The sequence below is a fragment of the Coptis chinensis genome, chromosome 6 (assembly GCF_015680905.1).
Source record: "Coptis chinensis isolate HL-2020 chromosome 6, ASM1568090v1, whole genome shotgun sequence".
NCBI lineage: Eukaryota > Viridiplantae > Streptophyta > Magnoliopsida > Ranunculales > Ranunculaceae > Coptis > Coptis chinensis.
In genome coordinates, this window is record NC_141461.1 from 45,306,352 (window position 1) to 45,323,582 (window position 17,231).

Here is a 17,231-nt window from a genome sequence, read left to right on the forward strand (position 1 = left end):
AAAATTGAACATTTTCTTTTTGAAAACAATGAGGGCCTTTGTGTAATTTTCAATTGTTTGACTTGCAAGTTAACAGTCAAACCAAGTTGACCGTGTGTTTAGGGGGGAGACCCTAATTTCCCATCTAGTGTGGGGGGGAGTTGACCGTGTGTTTAGAGGGGAGACCCTAATTTCCCATCTAGTGGGGGGGAAGTTGACCGTGTGTTTAGGGGGGAGACCCTAATTTCCCATCTAGTTGGGGGGGGGGGGGGGGATCCTAATTGGCTCATCTAGTGGGGGGTAATACTAGTTAACCCTTTTATAATGAATATATCGCCCTCATGCCGATATTGTATTAGAAACTTATTGAAATAATGTCGAATAATGGTATGTACGATATTTGGGCACCACAACAACAACGGGTAAAAATCACCAACAACTGAATCTCCCAGATCGTGTGGTAAGAGCGTTTGGAGTGAAAGATGACAGGTCCAAGTTAAGGGTGGAGTCCTGGCGTGCACTTGAGAGGAAACACCGTTTTCTTCGATCGACTTCCACTTGAGAGTAGAATCGATAAAGAAAGGTTTGTACTTACTTGTTGGATCATCGCTGGAGCGTATCATCCAGTCAGAAAAGCCACTGACCACAAGGTGGCCGAGTTTTTAAAAGATGATATTTTGTAGGAGTGTCCTATTTCAGCTTGCATACACTTTGTTGAGGCTCCGTGACATATCTGACAATATCCAGGTTTATGAGAGAGTCTTGAAAATGCTTTTCGAAGTAGCTTCAAATCCTAAGGAATCCTTAGAAAGAGAGAAAGAAGTTATTGGATTTGTTAAAGACATTACAGAGAATCGAGAAGCAATCTATATTGGGGAAGCAGGATTCGTTCCAATCTTCCTTAAGGCTTTTGAACTAGCTCGTGATCCCAAAGAATCTTTGAAAAGGGCAAACCTCTTCAAAGCTTTGACAGAGGCTATTGGTAAAGATGAAAGAAGCAATATGGGTCTCTTGTCAAAGGAAAGACAAGTTTCTGTTGGTTCTCAAGGTGAAGAAGAAGCCTTAGAAAGTGTCGCTGATGGTCACTCCTCATCCTCCTCACTCAGGTTTGTTAAATATGTTTCTTTGTATGTGTTGTGTTTTTGCATAGTTGTTTTATCTGTAGGTGTTGTTTATAGTTGTTTTGATGTATACGAAGGCGAAAGCAACTTCGAATCAATAACACCAATGAATAAAATTGATAAACACCCAAAAACTAGGGTTTCAAAGGGAAAACGAATTTCCTTAATTCAATCTCTTGATTAAACAATCCAAAAACAACCAACCTAACAATGAAGGCCTAGATGCCTTTATATAAAAAACCTTGATCCTAATTCTATTTAGAGTCCTAATAGGAAACTACTACTAACATAATAAATAAAAATAGAAACTAACTAAATAGATCTAATTAAATAAACCAAGTACTAAGTATTCCATGCCCATGCATTAGACTCCCCGGCTTAAAAGCAAACTCGTCCTCGAGTTTAAGAAGAAGAAAAGAGAGAACGTTGTGGCAGACTTTGAACAATAGATGTAGGAGGAAGTGGAGACAATACAACATGTTGGCCCTGAAAAATGAAAGAATAGGTGCTGGCAGCACCATCATAAGTTGTATCTCTGTCATATTGCCATGGTTTCCCCAATAATAGATGGCAAACATTAGTCATAGGAATCACAGTGCACCAAACTTCATCTTTGTAAAGGGAGCCAATGGAGAAAGGAACCAAGCAACGACGAGTAACCTCAATTGCACTACCCATGCTCAAACCTTGTATTTTGTATGGTTCTGGAAGCGGTTCAGTCTTCAATTGGAGCTTATCAACCATTTCTTGTGAGACAAGATTATCACTAGAACCACTATCAATAATTACATTGCAAAGTTTGCCTCCAGCAATAGAACGAGTTTCAAAAATGGCAAAACGACGCCATGAAGGTTTATTAGTAGAAGATGTAACCAAGGATCGACGGATCATCAAAGCAGGAACACTAGAATCAGGAGTTGTAACAACCACAGACTGAGTCATACTATGTGGCAATTGTTAGCACCCATCTCACTATAATCATCATGGACTAACACCACTCTTTTTAACTGTGGACAATCACTTTTCTTATGTCCAACTTTGCCGCACTCAAAACATGTAGCCTCAAAAGTGCTTCTAGGAACAGAAATTGGATGTGGTGTAGCAATAGAAACAGAAGATTTATGCAATTCTTCAGCTTTAAGAGCATATTTGATAGCGTCAGACATATCAAAAATATCTTTAAATGCCAAATCTTTCTATATTGATTGGTTCAAACCATTCAAATATCTTTCTACCTTCTGTGCCATAGTCTCAGAAAAATCAGCCCTGGTGGCCAATAAAAGAAACACCTCGGTATACTCAGTCACACTTGTAAGCTTTTGTTTTAAATTTTGGAGGCACATAAATAAATCCATCTCATAATCATGAGGAATAAATTCTCTTTTCAGCTCTCGGCGCATCTTATCCCAAGTGGTAATTTTATTGTATCCCAATTTAGCACGAGTCAATTGAAATTCATCATACCAAACAAGCTAGTGCATAGCCTGTTAATTTAGTCGCAACTAATTTAACACACTTAGGATCCTCCAAATTTTTATAATAAAAAACCTTTTCAATCTTATTTAACCAGTCAACAAAAGCATCAGGTTGTAATTTTCCATCAAATTCAAGCACATCCAATTTAATATCACCCATCTGATTCTTCTCTAAAATGCGCAATAAACGATTAATATCAAAATTACCTGTGGGTGCTGAAAATTTTGATGCCTTGGATTTCTCTGATTTCTCCCATTGCGACGAGGTGGTGATGGACTAGATGAGAAGTCAGAAGGATCAGGTGGATCAAAATCAGGAGCAATGTGGTGGGGCTGTCGTCGATTTCGTCGTGGAGAACTTGGTGGTGAAGCTCATCGACCATGGGCTATGGTAGCACCCTGGTGGCGTCTAAAATTCTGGTGGGCGTGACCATTAGGATTGGGCCTGAAAGCATGTTGTGCTCGACCTTGGACCTGGTCTGGATAAGCCCACAGTTGGCAATTAGGTGCAAAATTAGAACCTGGTCCAGTGCTAGTAGCATATTGGGCTTGGTCAGTAGAAGCCCAATTTAGTGGGTTTCAATCTCACGAACAGATATTAAAGAAGGAAGAGGTCTTCTTCCCCGACGAACTAGCTGTGGAGGACGATCTGCCAGGGGAGCAAAAGTTTGATATATGAGGTAAGCTTGCTGATTTTCTTGGCGACTTCCTTGATTGCGCTGATGGTGGTGGTTGCCAACTTGATTTGGAGGAACCAAATTCGGAACTTGGTGGTGGCGAGTTCTTAGATCTTCTCCTTCAAAATTAAGTTTTTTGTTGCTGTAAGTGCTGTGATTTCTCTCTCTAACTCCGTGGGTGTGGTAGGGAGTTTGAATTCCACGAATTGGAGATGGTGGGTTTGATATGCTGCGATTGTGGGGGTCTGCAGCAGCCACCCATTGAGCAATACGATGTTCCGTATCGCTAGAAACTGTAGGTGAATGTGGTCTAGAAGGTGCGTGGCTACGTTGGCGAGGTGCTGGAGGGTCGCGTACATCGACATCGGAACTGGAACTATGCAAACTGTGATCACTAGGGGCATCGTCTTCATCTCTTGGCACGAGTTGCTCTTCAATAGTTACGGTACGTCGATAATTAGGTACGAGTTTCGACAACATCTCCTTAATCTCTCGCAATTCCATCTTGCTACCTTATAGTTCTTCTTCTACACGGTGGTCGTCCGCGTCCTCTTTGTTGAGTGTCCATGACGAGCAAACCAGGAAAAAACCTAAAAATCTGATACCAATTTGATGTATACGAAAACAACCAACCTAACAATGAAGGTCTAGATGCCTTTATATAATAAACCTTATTCCTAATTCTATTTAGAGTCTTAATAGGAAACTACTACTAACATAATAAATAAAAATAGAAACTAACTAAATAGAACTAATTAAATAAATCAAGTACTAAGTATTCCATGCCCATGCATCATTATTTATTTTTTTATTTTTTTTCCGGATAAGTAAGTGTTATTTATAGTTTCTACTTTGAACATTAAGCTGGGATATGGCCGACCCCGCTATGGTGACCGTAAATATGCCCCTCCCCTCAGCATCCTCCCTTCCAATATTTTGCAAATTACATAAAAATGTGGACTAAAGTTAACAACATGACCCTCATCAGGGTGTTCCCTAGGTAGGTGTATGTCTAAGGTTACCAGGTGGTCTACAGCTCCCTTTTAATATCTCTAAGTAGACAAACTGAAGATGGTCAAAATTAACCTAATTGTTGAATTACAACTAAGTCTAGATATTGCCATGGTGGATGTTCGATAGCAGAGATAGCGTTTTGGGAGTCTGAAGCGACTAAGACTGTCTTCTGAAGCATCTTGATACAAACTAGTCGTTACCATTTAGTTCTTCAAACATCGCTCAGTTAGTCCAATTGCTATTAGCTAATGCAATGATGGTGACATCATTACTGATCCTGAGTTCCTGACCATCACTCAGATGCCTAGCTTTTGTAATGCTCACTGCCCCATTTGTGTTAAGCTTGAGCACCCCCTCCACTGGTTTTTTCCAGGAACATTGTGTAGAAAGCCGTGTATGCTGGTAGTCAAGTTAACTACAATTCTGATTCTTTCCAATACGGCTTTAGTATCTTGCATTTCCCGAATTTCTTTCCGCGTATAGGTCTAGTCCCCTAAACAACCATTGGAAAATTTTGTTACCATGAACTTCTGGATATAACTTTATGTTCTCTGGTCTCTGGATACTGAATTGAAGAAAAGGAATTTGTATGCATCATAACTACTGAGTGCCTCTTTGTATTAAAGTATAGAGGATATGGATTACCTCTTTGTCCAGTGTTCAATCGCTAAATGAGTATGGGAGTTACTTTTTTTTTTCATTGAGCAAACCGTGGAACCTTCCCTTGGAGGGACATCATTTGTCATGTCATGCCCTCTCGTCATGGTCGAAGTGCATAGCAGAGCATCTTCCAAAGACTATAGTGTTGGTGGTTTGAAAAGAGCACAGCTGGTGGTCAAGGGGCGTTGCGTCACATAGGGACTTGAGATTTTATGAGTGTGTTTACAACTGGGATACCAAGTGACTTGAAGTGAATTTTTCTATTAGTTTCATAGGGTATGTAATTGCAGTGTCTTAGTTTCAACTTATTTCTTGAAACATTTTTTCAGAATTGAAATATAATTTTGCCAAAAAAAATGGGGAGAGGCTCAAGGTGAATTATCAAGTCCTATAGCCCTTAAAATTATCAGTCTTTTGCTTATTCAAAATGAAGTCTAACTTTTCTTAACATAGTATTTTTATATATTTGGATGATTAGAGGGTCTTAGTAGTTGAAAACATGTCGTATTTACACTTTATCGTTCGTACCCAAAGCATTTTAATTTGGGTTTGCACATATATATACCGTCTATGATGCACGATACAGCACTTTTCCTTTTGCACCTATATCCACCGGGTACAATGCGGATATGGGTACAAGATATGACATGGATACGGCAGATACTTATCGCCTCATTGATACTGACTTTCAGGCCCATTCCAAATATCTGATATATGTATCCTTGCAACAACTTGATGGCCTAGAATGAAAAATGAGCATATAAGTGTTTTTTTCCTGTAACAAAACAATATTGATAAATATAATAGCCATACGGCCCATACCCAACTGCCGTACCCATATTCTGAATTTTTTAAAATACTGTGTCGTACCCCATAACCCTGTCCCCGTATCAGTAACTGTATCCCTATCCATGCATCAAGTATACCGTTGATTTGACTTCATAAACTTCTGAGTATGTATGTTTATGTTATAACTTAGCTTAATATATCCTTAACTTGTTTCAACTTTCAAGTAGAGAACAGGTTATTTGAACTTCGGAATTGAAATTGACATGTTTTTATTTAACCTTGCCATATTGAAATTTCGTTTCTAAATATACATTTATGTGCTTGTCTTGCTTCACGTGGCATTTTAACAACCTTTTTCATTGCTCATCTAATTTTTCAATTCTATCCTTGCAGCATATCCCCTAATATTGGATTTCCTCGTAAACAGTGTGTAAAAGAAGCGAAGATCATTGTCGGACATAACTATAAGCTTATGTCTTCGGTGCAGGTGCAGAACATGACGATGTATGACCATATAAATGTTCCTTATTGCATGAACAAACTTGAAGAAATGACAATAAATTGTATTCAGAACACCCCGCTCAATATTACGCACATGCTCAATATTAAGCACGATGCTCCCAGAGATCCAAGGACAACACTTGCCAGAGATGCAGCAGGCAGCAGGTAATTATTTCTCTTTTTGTCCATTTCCATAATTAATGAAGGTCAAAGAGTTTTTTCCTATTTTCTTGGAAAGATTCTCAAGCTCTCTTTTGACATTTCATTTACAACCTCGATTCTCCTTGTGTGGCAGATACGTTTTGTGTTTGTGTCACAACTGTACTTTTTGCGTAACTAGTTCCATCATATTTGTTTTCGATTTGATGTTATATAACAGAGACCCTTAATTCTTAATTCGATTTTGTTTATTTAAGACCTTCATAAACCTTACAGGTGACAATCTACCTTCCAACAAGTTCAAGGGGATTTTACTCATCTTGAAGGAAATGATGACAGGCATCAGAAGGCAACACATCAGAAAGCAACACGGAAGACATACTAGTGAGTTTTCTTATTTCTATTATTACTGTTCTGTTTTTGGCATGACATGTTTATCATTGGTCTTAGAAATGAAGTTTATCAATTTCTTTGCTGTTATGGTGATTTTTTCATATTTAGCAATTGCATGTATTACATAAAACTGTGAAGTCAACGCCTCTTTTAGGTATATTGGTGGATATTTTTCCGCAAGATATGCTTGAATGTTGGCTTGATGTGACTTGTGTTTACAGTATAGATTTAGGTCTAGACTTCTTGGAGGTAGGAGCGGTACCCCCAGTACTTGTCAAACCATATCCCTCACCCATAACTGCTGAACCATCTCATCTCCTCACACTCATGTGTTTCTGCAAAAAACCCACTCAATGGCTCCCATATTACCTCCAACATTTTTACCACAGCCCAAAGCACACTAAAAGACCATTTTTACGCATGTTAAACCATACACCCACAAAAGAACTTGTGCACACCTATAGTCTATAACAATGTCAAACCTACAGCACACCCTTAACTCAGTCCAACATAAAATATTTTCACTTGAGTAATTTATGTCCTAGTGTGTTTAGAAGATTCTATCTTGTGTCTAAGTTGATTAGTTTCGATTTTGGTAGATCATCTAGCTTTAATGTACATGGAGAAGCTTGATAAAAGAAAGTCATTACTGCTCACAACTTTGCCAAAGTCAACTCAGCTTGATTGAGTCAACTCGGTTTGACCAGGTCATCATACTCGAGTCAATTCTGTCCAACATAACATATTTTCTATTTAAATAGCATTTTTGTCCTAAGGAATAGAAGCCCAGCTTTTGAGTTTTAATAGGTTAAGTAGCTTTTTATAATGTTGTATATACAGTAGTTTAAGAAAGTGACTTTTTTCAGAAGCATTCTTTGTTGCTTTAAAGGAATTATCTAGTAAAGAGCTCTTAGGAAGAATTTGGAATAATAGTGCGTCATTGGTTCAATACGAAGTTAATTCTTTCACCTATGGTCTGCTATCTTCTTGATCTTGATCTTCAAAATTCAACTTTTAAACTTTCCAGCGCTTCCCTTCTGTTATGAGGACTTTTCAGGGAGGGAAAGTTAGAAATGGGGAGGATTAAGTTAGAATTGAGGACTTGATGTGGTTGGAGAATGGTATATGTTGTGGAGCTCAAGTTATATTTACTTCTTTTCTCCCAGTTGGGTGTTTTGTGTGTTAGGGGCCATTTGTTTTTGCCTCTTATAAGACATTGATGTCTTATAACCTCTTATAAGATGTGGCTCAGAGGGATTTTTGGCATTTTTTTGGTTTGTTTTTTGCTTCTTATAAGAGGCATTCTACTAGAAATGTCTTATAAGAGGCATGATTTCTGTAAGTACCAAAATTGGATCTACTACAATTTTGTAAGTCTTATAAACTGGAAAAAGACGCAAACGCCCCAAGCACACTACCCTTTGCCCTCGTTCTCTCTTCTCTCTTCTGCCTTCTCTTTCTCATTTCTTTTGCCTCCATTTTCTTCAAGCTGCGCACAACACTACCCCAAAAGGCTCTGCTTTTGCCGCTGTCGACTTTGCTTTGTTCGCTTGCTGCTATCGCCGCTCCACTTTCGACTCCCTCTCCTTCTTTCTGCTTGCTCCAACTTCCAATCTGAAGAAAACAGGTAACGACGATGACAAATCTTTTCTTGGTTAGAATATGAGTTCTTGAATTGTGGAAATTGGTTCACTTTGTTTGTTTAATTTGGTTCTTGAATTGTGATAATTATTATACTTTGTTGGTTTGATTGATCGAGACATATTACATATTGAGAATCACGCATATACCAACTCAAGTTTCAAGTCTCTGAACACTTCTCAAATATTGAGAACTGATGATTTAAGAGGCTACACGACTCAAAATAGATGAAACCTTGGACATTCCAAGACTTTACATGAGGCCTTGAAGTTCACAGGTTGCAAAAATGCATGAATTGCATTGGAGCAAGCTTTAACGGGACTTTCAGTTCGTAAGGAAACGCTTCTGAACACTATTATAGTCTTGACTTTTATTTTCTCTGTCACTACAATAATAAAGAATTAAGTTTCTTGCTGGGGCATACACTTGCATTTTCGAAAGAATATCAATACTAGTAGAAACGTCAGCTCCCTGAAGGTCGAAATTTGGAAAATTTGCCCTTGAATGGAGTCAACAGCGGCTAAATCTATTATAGGTAGATAACAATATAATCCGAATTTTGGGTTACGACAATTGTGGTATCTATACAAGGATAACAATATTACTTTCAATGTTCGCTACATCAGGGACATAGTAATCTTTCTTTGAACCTAAGATCATGTTCTAATGTAGTGTGAGTTCTGATAAAATTATACACAACAAACACATTTGTTTTTTTATCACACATATACACCATTTGTTGGTTGTTCCTTGAAGATTGACAAGTAATTTCCTCTGACAATCTACAGCGGCTCTCTCCTTCAGAGTTCCATTTTGAGGTTAATATCACAAACAGTTTTCTCTTGTTCCAATCACTTGCCCATAAGCTTTTACTGCATTTCGGTCTCTAATCTTGATAGTTCCATACGAATCGCTTTAGCCAACCGACCACTTGTCGCTACTGCAGCTTGTGCTTTAGTTGCAGGTTTTCATGGTTGGAACCGCCTGCTCTGCCCTGTTAAATCAAACATTTATAAGACGGTAGAATTTACTTGTGATAATATAAAGATGCACACACAGGCACATACATGTTTCTTCACATCGTAGAAAATTTAGAGAAAACTATTTAAAGCACCAAGAACTGTTTTAACTCTTCAACCTTATATACATAGTTATCAATATCGTATGATACACGATACGTATCACATGATATAGGGAGCGTATCATAGGATCTGAAATGATACACGATACATTCCGTATCGAGCGATACGCTTCAAATTCTTCAAATACATGAAATATCAATAAAAATTGAGTGTCTGTGTAATATTTCATTGTTGGTTTTGTTGTGGAAAAGCATAGTGTTAAGGAAATGACTTGTATAGTTTTATGTGATGGATACATTGAAATGGTTATCTTTTTTATATGTAGGTCTATATGGATTCTTTTAAGTTATCATTGTTGGTGAGTCTTATTGCATTAGTAATATTGCTCAAACGTGCAAGAAGAAATACACTCCCAAGGAGAGTCCGTCAAAAGATGTGCATTTCCAAATGTAGTGGAGAAGATTTAGTTAGGGAGACTTTGAATGGTCTATCAAAACAAATTTTTCAATCTTTTAGGATGGAAAAAGAATCTTTTCAAGCATTGTGTAGTCATTTTCGAGAGAGAGGGTACTTGGCCAATAGTAAACACCTACTTTTGGAAGAGAAGATGATGATGTTCTTGTTAACACTTAGTCATAACACTCATTATGACACATGTAAGTTGGTTATTCCAACATTACGGAGAAACAATTCACAAGTTCTTTCATGAAGTGTTGAAAGCTATGATTTTGTTTTCCAAAGAGATGATTGTACCACCATCTTGGGATGCCCCGGTTGGAGAACTTAGAAGTTATAAGGAACTTAGAGAAGGAGCATTCAAAGGGGCTTTGGAGCATTAGATGGCACTCTCATTCATGCAGTTATTCCTCCTAGTAAAAGCGGACCCTTTACGAGGAGGAAGAGGTGGAAAAGATTGTTGGCAAAATGTGTTGGCAATTTGTGACTTCGACATGAAATTCATATATCTTTGTGGGTTTGGATGGGAGGGACTGCCCATGATGCTAGGGTGTTAACTACTTCAGTGCGGAATCCAGCTTTCAGGTTTCCATTACCTCCTCGAGGTAAATGTGTAGTCTTTGTTTTATTGTAATGTTATCTACAAAATTATTACTTATATATGCGTACTAAATTGTCATCTATTTCTATTGTATAGATAAGTATTATCTATGTGACGCGGCTTACACGCATACCAGGGGCTTTATGGCTCCATATCGTGGTGTACGATATTGGCTTGCTGACTACAGACGTCATGGGACTCGTGCTAGGACTAAGGAGGAGAAGTTTAACCATAGCCATTCAAAACTAAGGAATGTGATTGAGAGGAGCTTTGGAGTTTTGAAAGCTAGGTTCTCTATTTTGAGCAAGATGCTAGGGTATAAGTTTCCAATTCAGAGGAACATAGTCATTGCTTGTATGGCTCTTCATAACTTCCTTCGTAGAGTTGCCCTCAACGATGTGTTATTCCAAGCATATGGTAATGAGGAACTTCTTGTGAATAATCAGATTCCGGTAGACCCAGAAATAAATGATGGTGTTGAGCAAGTTTTCAGGCCACAAGATCAAGCTTATATGATTAATTTACGATCTCAAGTTGCAGATATCCTTATGGCTAGGCCTAATAATCTCGAGTGATATTCTTGTTAGTCGTGTTTTATGATGTTTAACTTCTTGTAAACTCTTGTTTGATTTGCTATATTTATGACTTGTAAACTTTATTTTTCTGACATATCGTTGATATGAGAATGTTTAGACTTTTTTGCTTGGCGTTTGAGTTTATTATATTGTGACATGTAAATAGGTTGATTAACATGAGATATATATGACTTTGAAATTATTGTTGATATTTATAAGCAGGTAAGATGGCATCAAAAGGAGATAAAGATGTTCTTTGTATCTGTGGTGGGGGTACATGTAAAACTAAGGTATCGAAGACCTCAGAGAACCCTAGGAGAGCATTCATTATATGTCCAAATGGTGCTAAAAGGTGTGGACTTTGGCAATGGGTGGATGAGGTGAAAATGTGTCCTTGTAATGAGGGAACGTAATGTTTAAGATGATTTAAACGTAATGTTTAAGATGATTTCTATTTTGAAACGTTGCTTGTATGTGAATTGATGTTATAAAACTAGGCGCGAAAGAAGATCATTTTGTTGAATAATGATTGGAAGTACAAGTTATGTAATGGTATGTAAAACAGGGTTATATTTGTCAAATAACCATCTATAAAATGTTGTGTGTTTGTTTTTTCTTTTTTTGTAAGTGCTTATAAGAGGAACTTAAAATAAAAAACAAACCAGTTTATAAGACCCACTTATAAGACCCTCTTATAAGACCATGTCTTATAAGACCCTCTTATAACTTAAACCCAAAAAACAAATAGGCCCTTAGTGTTGTTGGAGTCGTACTTCTAGGGGTGTTTACGGTTCAGTTCGGTCCGGTTTTAGATAAAATCTTGAGCCAAACCGGTAATACTCGGTTCCTAAAAACTAAAACCGTGAACAAACCGATAGATCACAAAAACCGGGTGCAGACCGAACCGTAAATTCTGTTCGGTTCGGTTAAAAAACCGTGCTTACCCCTTTTCCAAAATTTATTTACTGACATAAAGCTTGATTTGCACCAAGCCCAAGCCCACTATTTGGATAACTAACCAAGCCCATATATTTATAAACTTGTAAGGGGATGGTTATACTAACTCCACCTTATAGTGACTCCAAAGTTACTCCACTTCTAATAGTGGACTTATAAGATGAATTGAGAGCTAATTTTTTGTGGAGATATACATAATATGATGAAGAACGCCCCCACAAAAAATCAACTTAATTGAATATGTTTAACCTTGTCAAAAGTTATACCGAAATTAAACAAATATGGTAGTTGGATAATTTCAAAACATTATAAATGATATTTGACGAGGTTGTACATCTTCAAATGAATTGATTTTTTGTAAGGATAATCTCTATTATGTAGAGAACATCTCCACCAAAAATTAGCTTCTAATTCATTGTATTTAGTGGTGGAGTTTGTTTGGAGTAACTTTAAGTGGAGTTCATATAACCATCCCCAACTTGTAATGTTATTATTGTTTCTAGTATGGGCGATGTGGAACTATACATTTACCAGCTCAAGACTTTTATGCTCATATGCTTGTACAATTGACGTAGTATAAACTTTTGTGCTAATACACTTTGTTTAACTCTTCAATAGTTCAACTAGCTTAGAAGCTAGAACTTTGAGCTTTGTTTTAGTAAATGTGAATTGTGACCAATATAATATACTCATCCTCTTGTCTACACGCTTGACCAACAAAGGTTAAATGGCAATGGGCTATATAGCTTTTTTTTTAAGAAAATTTATGTAACACAATTCTCCCATGTACTCTAGCAGGTTTAACTGCTTAAGACAAACTTATAAAACACCATCATTCCCACGTCACAGAAATCATTGAGCTTGCCAGGCCAGACTCCTCAAAAGTCAAGTTACTAGCATAATCAAGACAATTTTGTGCACCAGGAATTGCATGATTGTCTTTGGGGGCACGGTCCATGAATGGTAGTAGGTCCTCTAGTAAACTATCTGGCTGAACCATTCCACTCCATGAACGCATCTCACAGGGAAAGATTCCAACTTGTAGTAAGTGCATACCTTCCTGCCTTGAGTAGACTCTTCATACACCTGCCAAAAGATGAAATTTGTACTAATAGTTTGAGCCACAGCTTCATTTGCCCATGTATCACGATTCAGCATATGGGAGTTGAACTCTTTAGGAGACTACAGGTTTACAAGAAGCCACTTGTCCTGTGCAGAAGCAACTTCCTTTGATCTCATGACATTAAGAGATCTTGTTGCTTCTTCCTGAAACAATCCAGTATTAATTAAATAACTAGCGATAGTAACCTCCTTACCAAATCTCAGTTCCTAATAGTCTAGACATGTATATGGATCACACACACACTATCATCATAGTATGAAAGATGACTTACTGATCAGCAGCTAACGTTCTGCCGTTGTCATTACGTAGTACTACACTCCTTTGGTTCAGTATTTTTACCTACTCCAACATTCCAACATGCCCCATCACTAAAGAATCACACCTTAGAATGAATTTGTTAAAATAAAAACAGCAAGAACCAGATGAACATAAAACATAGTCCAATAAAATTCGATAAATTGATATATTGGAACAAATGTAAAAACTCAATACTGTAAATCAGATTTCAAGAGTAACATGAATATCCACAAATAGCAAAACTAGTATTCCAATTCAAAAACATTTATAGAATTGAAAAATGAACAAAGGCCACATTTTATAACGTCAATTTAAGAATTAATCCACAATTCCAATAAAATTTTACAATTTCAAATTCCTCACAACTCAATTCTAAACACAACCTCAGCTACAACTTTTACAGATCTCATTAAGTTTCTTCTAGTCCCATCCAAATCTTTGGCAATTTCCTCTATATCAAACCTTTATTCCTGAAAAAATAAAACCAATTCAAAATTTCACATCAAATTATTTAAAAAAAAAAACAAATTGAATTGAATTGCAAACATACAAAGGCACACCTACGTCTGTATTTCTCATTTTTATATTGTGATGCATTAAGGCAAAAGGTGGACGATACAAAGATGCAAGATTATCAATTGAAGGTTCGGCACTTTGCCCAGTCTCCCAGACTCCAGGACATCTCATCTCCTTATTAAAATTTCGAAATGCAACCAACGAACTTGGCTCGCAGTTCTATACAACATAGGATCATCATATAAAATATCTCGCTTCATTGGTAAAGGAGCCCTCACTTCACCTCCATCTTTCCCTTCACATAAAACAACTGAATAGCTTCTTTCAGCTTCCAACTAGTAGTTGCATGAAGAAACTGTGTAGCAGTCTCGAAAGTTTGACCAACATCTATATAGCTAAGTACTAGGTGATGATGGAGAGTGGAGATGGAGAAGGTGAGCTGAACTGCTGAAGCCTCTTTTGGTGGAGAAGGATTAGAATAGTAGATCTAATCCAATTGTTGTACGTATAAAACTTAGGGTAAAGAACTAAATATGGTTCGGTTTGTACCGGTTAACCGAGGTATGCAACCGAGAACCGTACCGACCCATTCAATTTTCAATTTTAAAAACCGAGAACCAAACCGGGTCTACAAAGAACCAAAAATATTGGTCGGTTTGGGCCGGTTTCCGGTTTTTGATGAACACCCCTACGTACTTCTCCACAAAGAACACTAGAAAACGAGAACATTATTGGTGCTGATAGATACTGGTGTCATGGCGTTTTTGATGTTCAGGAAGATAAGTGGGAAGATTCATTAATCCAGTGATCCATCACGATAAGGTCATCATTTAAAGATGATTACATTCACTATTCACAGTATCTACACATTTGTAGTATTATTTTGTGCAGTTTCTGATCCTTATTCCCATTTTTAGCAGCTTTTCCGGATTGTGTAGACCATAGTACAAAATATCGGGATATGGCAAAATATCGACCTCTGATTTATGGATATGTATCGTGGATATATCCCCCCGTGTGGGGATATATTACATTTGGGCATCTGTAAATATCGTGGATATATCGATAAATATCGACAAATATCGACAGACTATGTGTGGGTATTTCTGAATGTAAATATCGTGGATATATCACGATATATCGACAAATATCGATAAATATCGATAAATATCGATAAATATCTATATTTTCTTTGAATGTGGTCATTGTAAAGGTTGAATTTGATTAGTCCTTACAAGTGTGAATAATGGAGAAGATTGTGATGGGTCAAGTTTTGACTGAGCTCGCTTTGGAACGAGCTGCCTACATATCAAGATTTTGTGATGAACTTGAATCAAGTCAGACGTTGTTCCTCTCCAATGCTTCCCCCCTTTCCTCCGTCAGCTCAAGTCCCTATCTTGATGAGAATAAATGAGCTTTTAGACAGTGTATTTATAAGCGCGACTGATGCTACGACTTTAACTAACACAGCTACGTTGAGCGTTACCGCCCGTTGCGTGCATGTGCCAGGTTGTCACCTCGATTCGGGCGAGGTGTTATGTTGTAACGATCATCACGAGCCCTAGAGGTTATCACCTCGTTCTAGACAAGGTGTTATGTTGTAACGATCTTCCATGAGTTTTCCCGATTAAGTGTTGGACACGTGCATAATATATATAAATATATTATTCCCTCCAATCATACTTTTAATATAAATTACTCTCTAATACTAAAAAATACACCTCGGAATCCCTACATATTACATTGACTTTTCATTCTTTAACAATGAATCTTGAATTTTTTTTCTACATATTACAATACTTGTTGCACTTGCACTGAGCGTTCAATCATATAGCGCATCTATTAGATATTCTGTTGTGATTGAATCCATGATGAGAGCGTGAAGGCCTACAACCCTGATGTCCATAGATGCCCTCGCTATATAGAGTCTATCCAACACTCTAACGTCTTCAGGAGACGACCAACACAACTCCAATCCACTTCATTAGTTGTCAATAGGAAGTGTTCAATTACATCACTTGCCAAAACCATGCTCCCACTAGTATCCTCCCCATCACTACCATAAACCGCATCCATCATCATCTTGATCAGGCAATCTACAACATATTGCAGCCCTTTGGTAGAAGCCAGGATTTTACATCCTTCAATAGAGGTTGTTATTTGGGACAATAGGGGAAGCATAAATAAAACTAGGCATTCTCCATGCATCAGGATCATAATATGTTTCACCATCAAGTTGAGTGTCATTAGGAGATTGAGCTACTTCAAAGTAATCCTCAGGATTGGGATTCGGAACAGGTTCCCAATTTCCATCTATTGGCACACCAGATTGCTCTGCAATGTATGAATTAGGACGACCGCTTTCATCTAATAATGCCTCAGGGGTTCTCTCTTTGTCATCGATCCAATAAAAAATAGGACAGTCTGAGTCATTATCGACTGGGTACAATGATGTGAGGTCATTATTCTTCAATAAATTTTTCATCTCAATTCCTATAATATGTTCACATCTACCACTTTGGATGTAGCTTGGTACATATCAGTTCATGAAAGAATTTGCTCTACCCTCAAAGACAAGGACCAAAGATGGGTACAATCCTCTTCTAGATGACTTCACGAATACAAAATATCTTATGGTATACATAACTCAAATATAAAACCACCACTTAATATCACATTCTAAAAAAAAATCGGCAGAGTTTCCTTCGTATTTTCAACATTTCATAAATTTAAAACCTGTCATAACCTGAAAATCAAATAATATAATTCCATAACATATATTAAAACCTCATACCTCGTAAACCCAAGTACCCAACTACTTAAATATATATTGATTAAGTAGAACAAGCTACTTAACCATCTCGACCAATGCGGTTAAGTCAAGTAACCAATCCTCGAATCAAAAGAATACTATAAATTATATACAAAAATTAAAATGAAAACAACATATACATAATTTCCACTTATATTATGGTTATACACCTCTATTAGTCAAGTCAGAAAATGTGTTTCCATTGTGTTTAGTAAGTTAGTTCATGACTTTGTCAAAACCATTTTACGTGTCTTCTCTTCTAAAAAGTACTTGGATCTCCTTGGTTTTTAAAGCTTAATAAATATATCTCATATTACAAGATTGATGCCAATTCAGTGACTCTAAAAAGCCCGAGGTGTAGACAGGATTTTTATTTTTATTTTTGGTAAACTTTGTTGGGAAA

General features: G+C 37.2%; 3 protein-coding genes and 1 pseudogene across 6 annotated transcripts; 2 read left to right on the forward strand and 2 right to left on the reverse strand.

Annotated features, from left to right (window-relative positions):
- Positions 1-1,502: 1,502 nt before the first annotated feature.
- On the reverse strand, positions 1,503-2,042 carry LOC147493197 (uncharacterized). The gene has a single exon (XM_086567777.1). The coding sequence runs from the start codon at positions 2,040-2,042 to the stop codon at positions 1,503-1,505; it is 540 nt and encodes a 179-aa protein (XP_086423903.1).
- Positions 2,043-5,917: 3,875 nt separating this feature from the next.
- On the forward strand, positions 5,918-15,549 carry LOC147493198 (uncharacterized). Of its 4 annotated transcripts, none has more exons than XR_015199763.1 (3): positions 5,918-6,381; positions 6,652-6,759; positions 14,934-15,549. XR_015199763.1 is itself a non-coding variant. In XM_086568759.1 (3 exons), the coding sequence occupies exons 1-3, from the start codon at positions 6,330-6,332 to the stop codon at positions 11,534-11,536; spliced, it is 351 nt and encodes a 116-aa protein (XP_086424885.1). In that variant the 5' UTR covers positions 5,918-6,329; the 3' UTR covers positions 11,537-11,736. The 4 variants fall into 4 exon arrangements, 1 of the variants encoding a protein (XP_086424885.1); XR_015199761.1 differs by having other exon boundaries at positions 14,937-15,549; XR_015199762.1 differs by lacking the exon at positions 14,934-15,549 and adding an exon at positions 7,368-8,250.
- On the forward strand, positions 10,385-11,736 carry LOC147493199 (uncharacterized). Its single transcript, XM_086568758.1, has 2 exons — positions 10,385-10,552; positions 10,645-11,736. Exons 1-2 carry the CDS (start codon positions 10,471-10,473, stop codon positions 11,121-11,123), a joined length of 561 nt encoding a protein of 186 aa, XP_086424884.1. The 5' UTR covers positions 10,385-10,470; the 3' UTR covers positions 11,124-11,736.
- LOC147493200 (uncharacterized) lies at positions 12,913-16,501 on the reverse strand (annotated as a pseudogene).
- Positions 16,502-17,231: the final 730 nt, after the last annotated feature.

What these genes read in the sequence shown, in the direction of transcription:
- LOC147493197 (XM_086567777.1), bottom strand. Translation starts at nt 2,042, where the DNA reads ATGACTCAGTCTGTGGTTGTTACAACTCCTGATTCTAGTGTTCCTGCT.
- LOC147493198 (XM_086568759.1), top strand. Translation starts at nt 6,330, where the DNA reads ATGCTCCCAGAGATCCAAGGACAACACTTGCCAGAGATGCAGCAGGCA. An exon ending in AGAGATGCAGCAGGCAGCAG is followed by an intron (nt 6,382 to 6,651) that starts GTAATTATTTCT and finishes TAAACCTTACAG; the next exon opens with GTGACAATCTACCTTCCAAC. An exon ending in GCAACACGGAAGACATACTA is followed by an intron (nt 6,760 to 11,345) that starts GTGAGTTTTCTT and finishes ATTTATAAGCAG; the next exon opens with GTAAGATGGCATCAAAAGGA.
- LOC147493199 (XM_086568758.1), top strand. Translation starts at nt 10,471, where the DNA reads ATGGGAGGGACTGCCCATGATGCTAGGGTGTTAACTACTTCAGTGCGG. An exon ending in GTTTCCATTACCTCCTCGAG is followed by an intron (nt 10,553 to 10,644) that starts GTAAATGTGTAG and finishes TCTATTGTATAG; the next exon opens with ATAAGTATTATCTATGTGAC.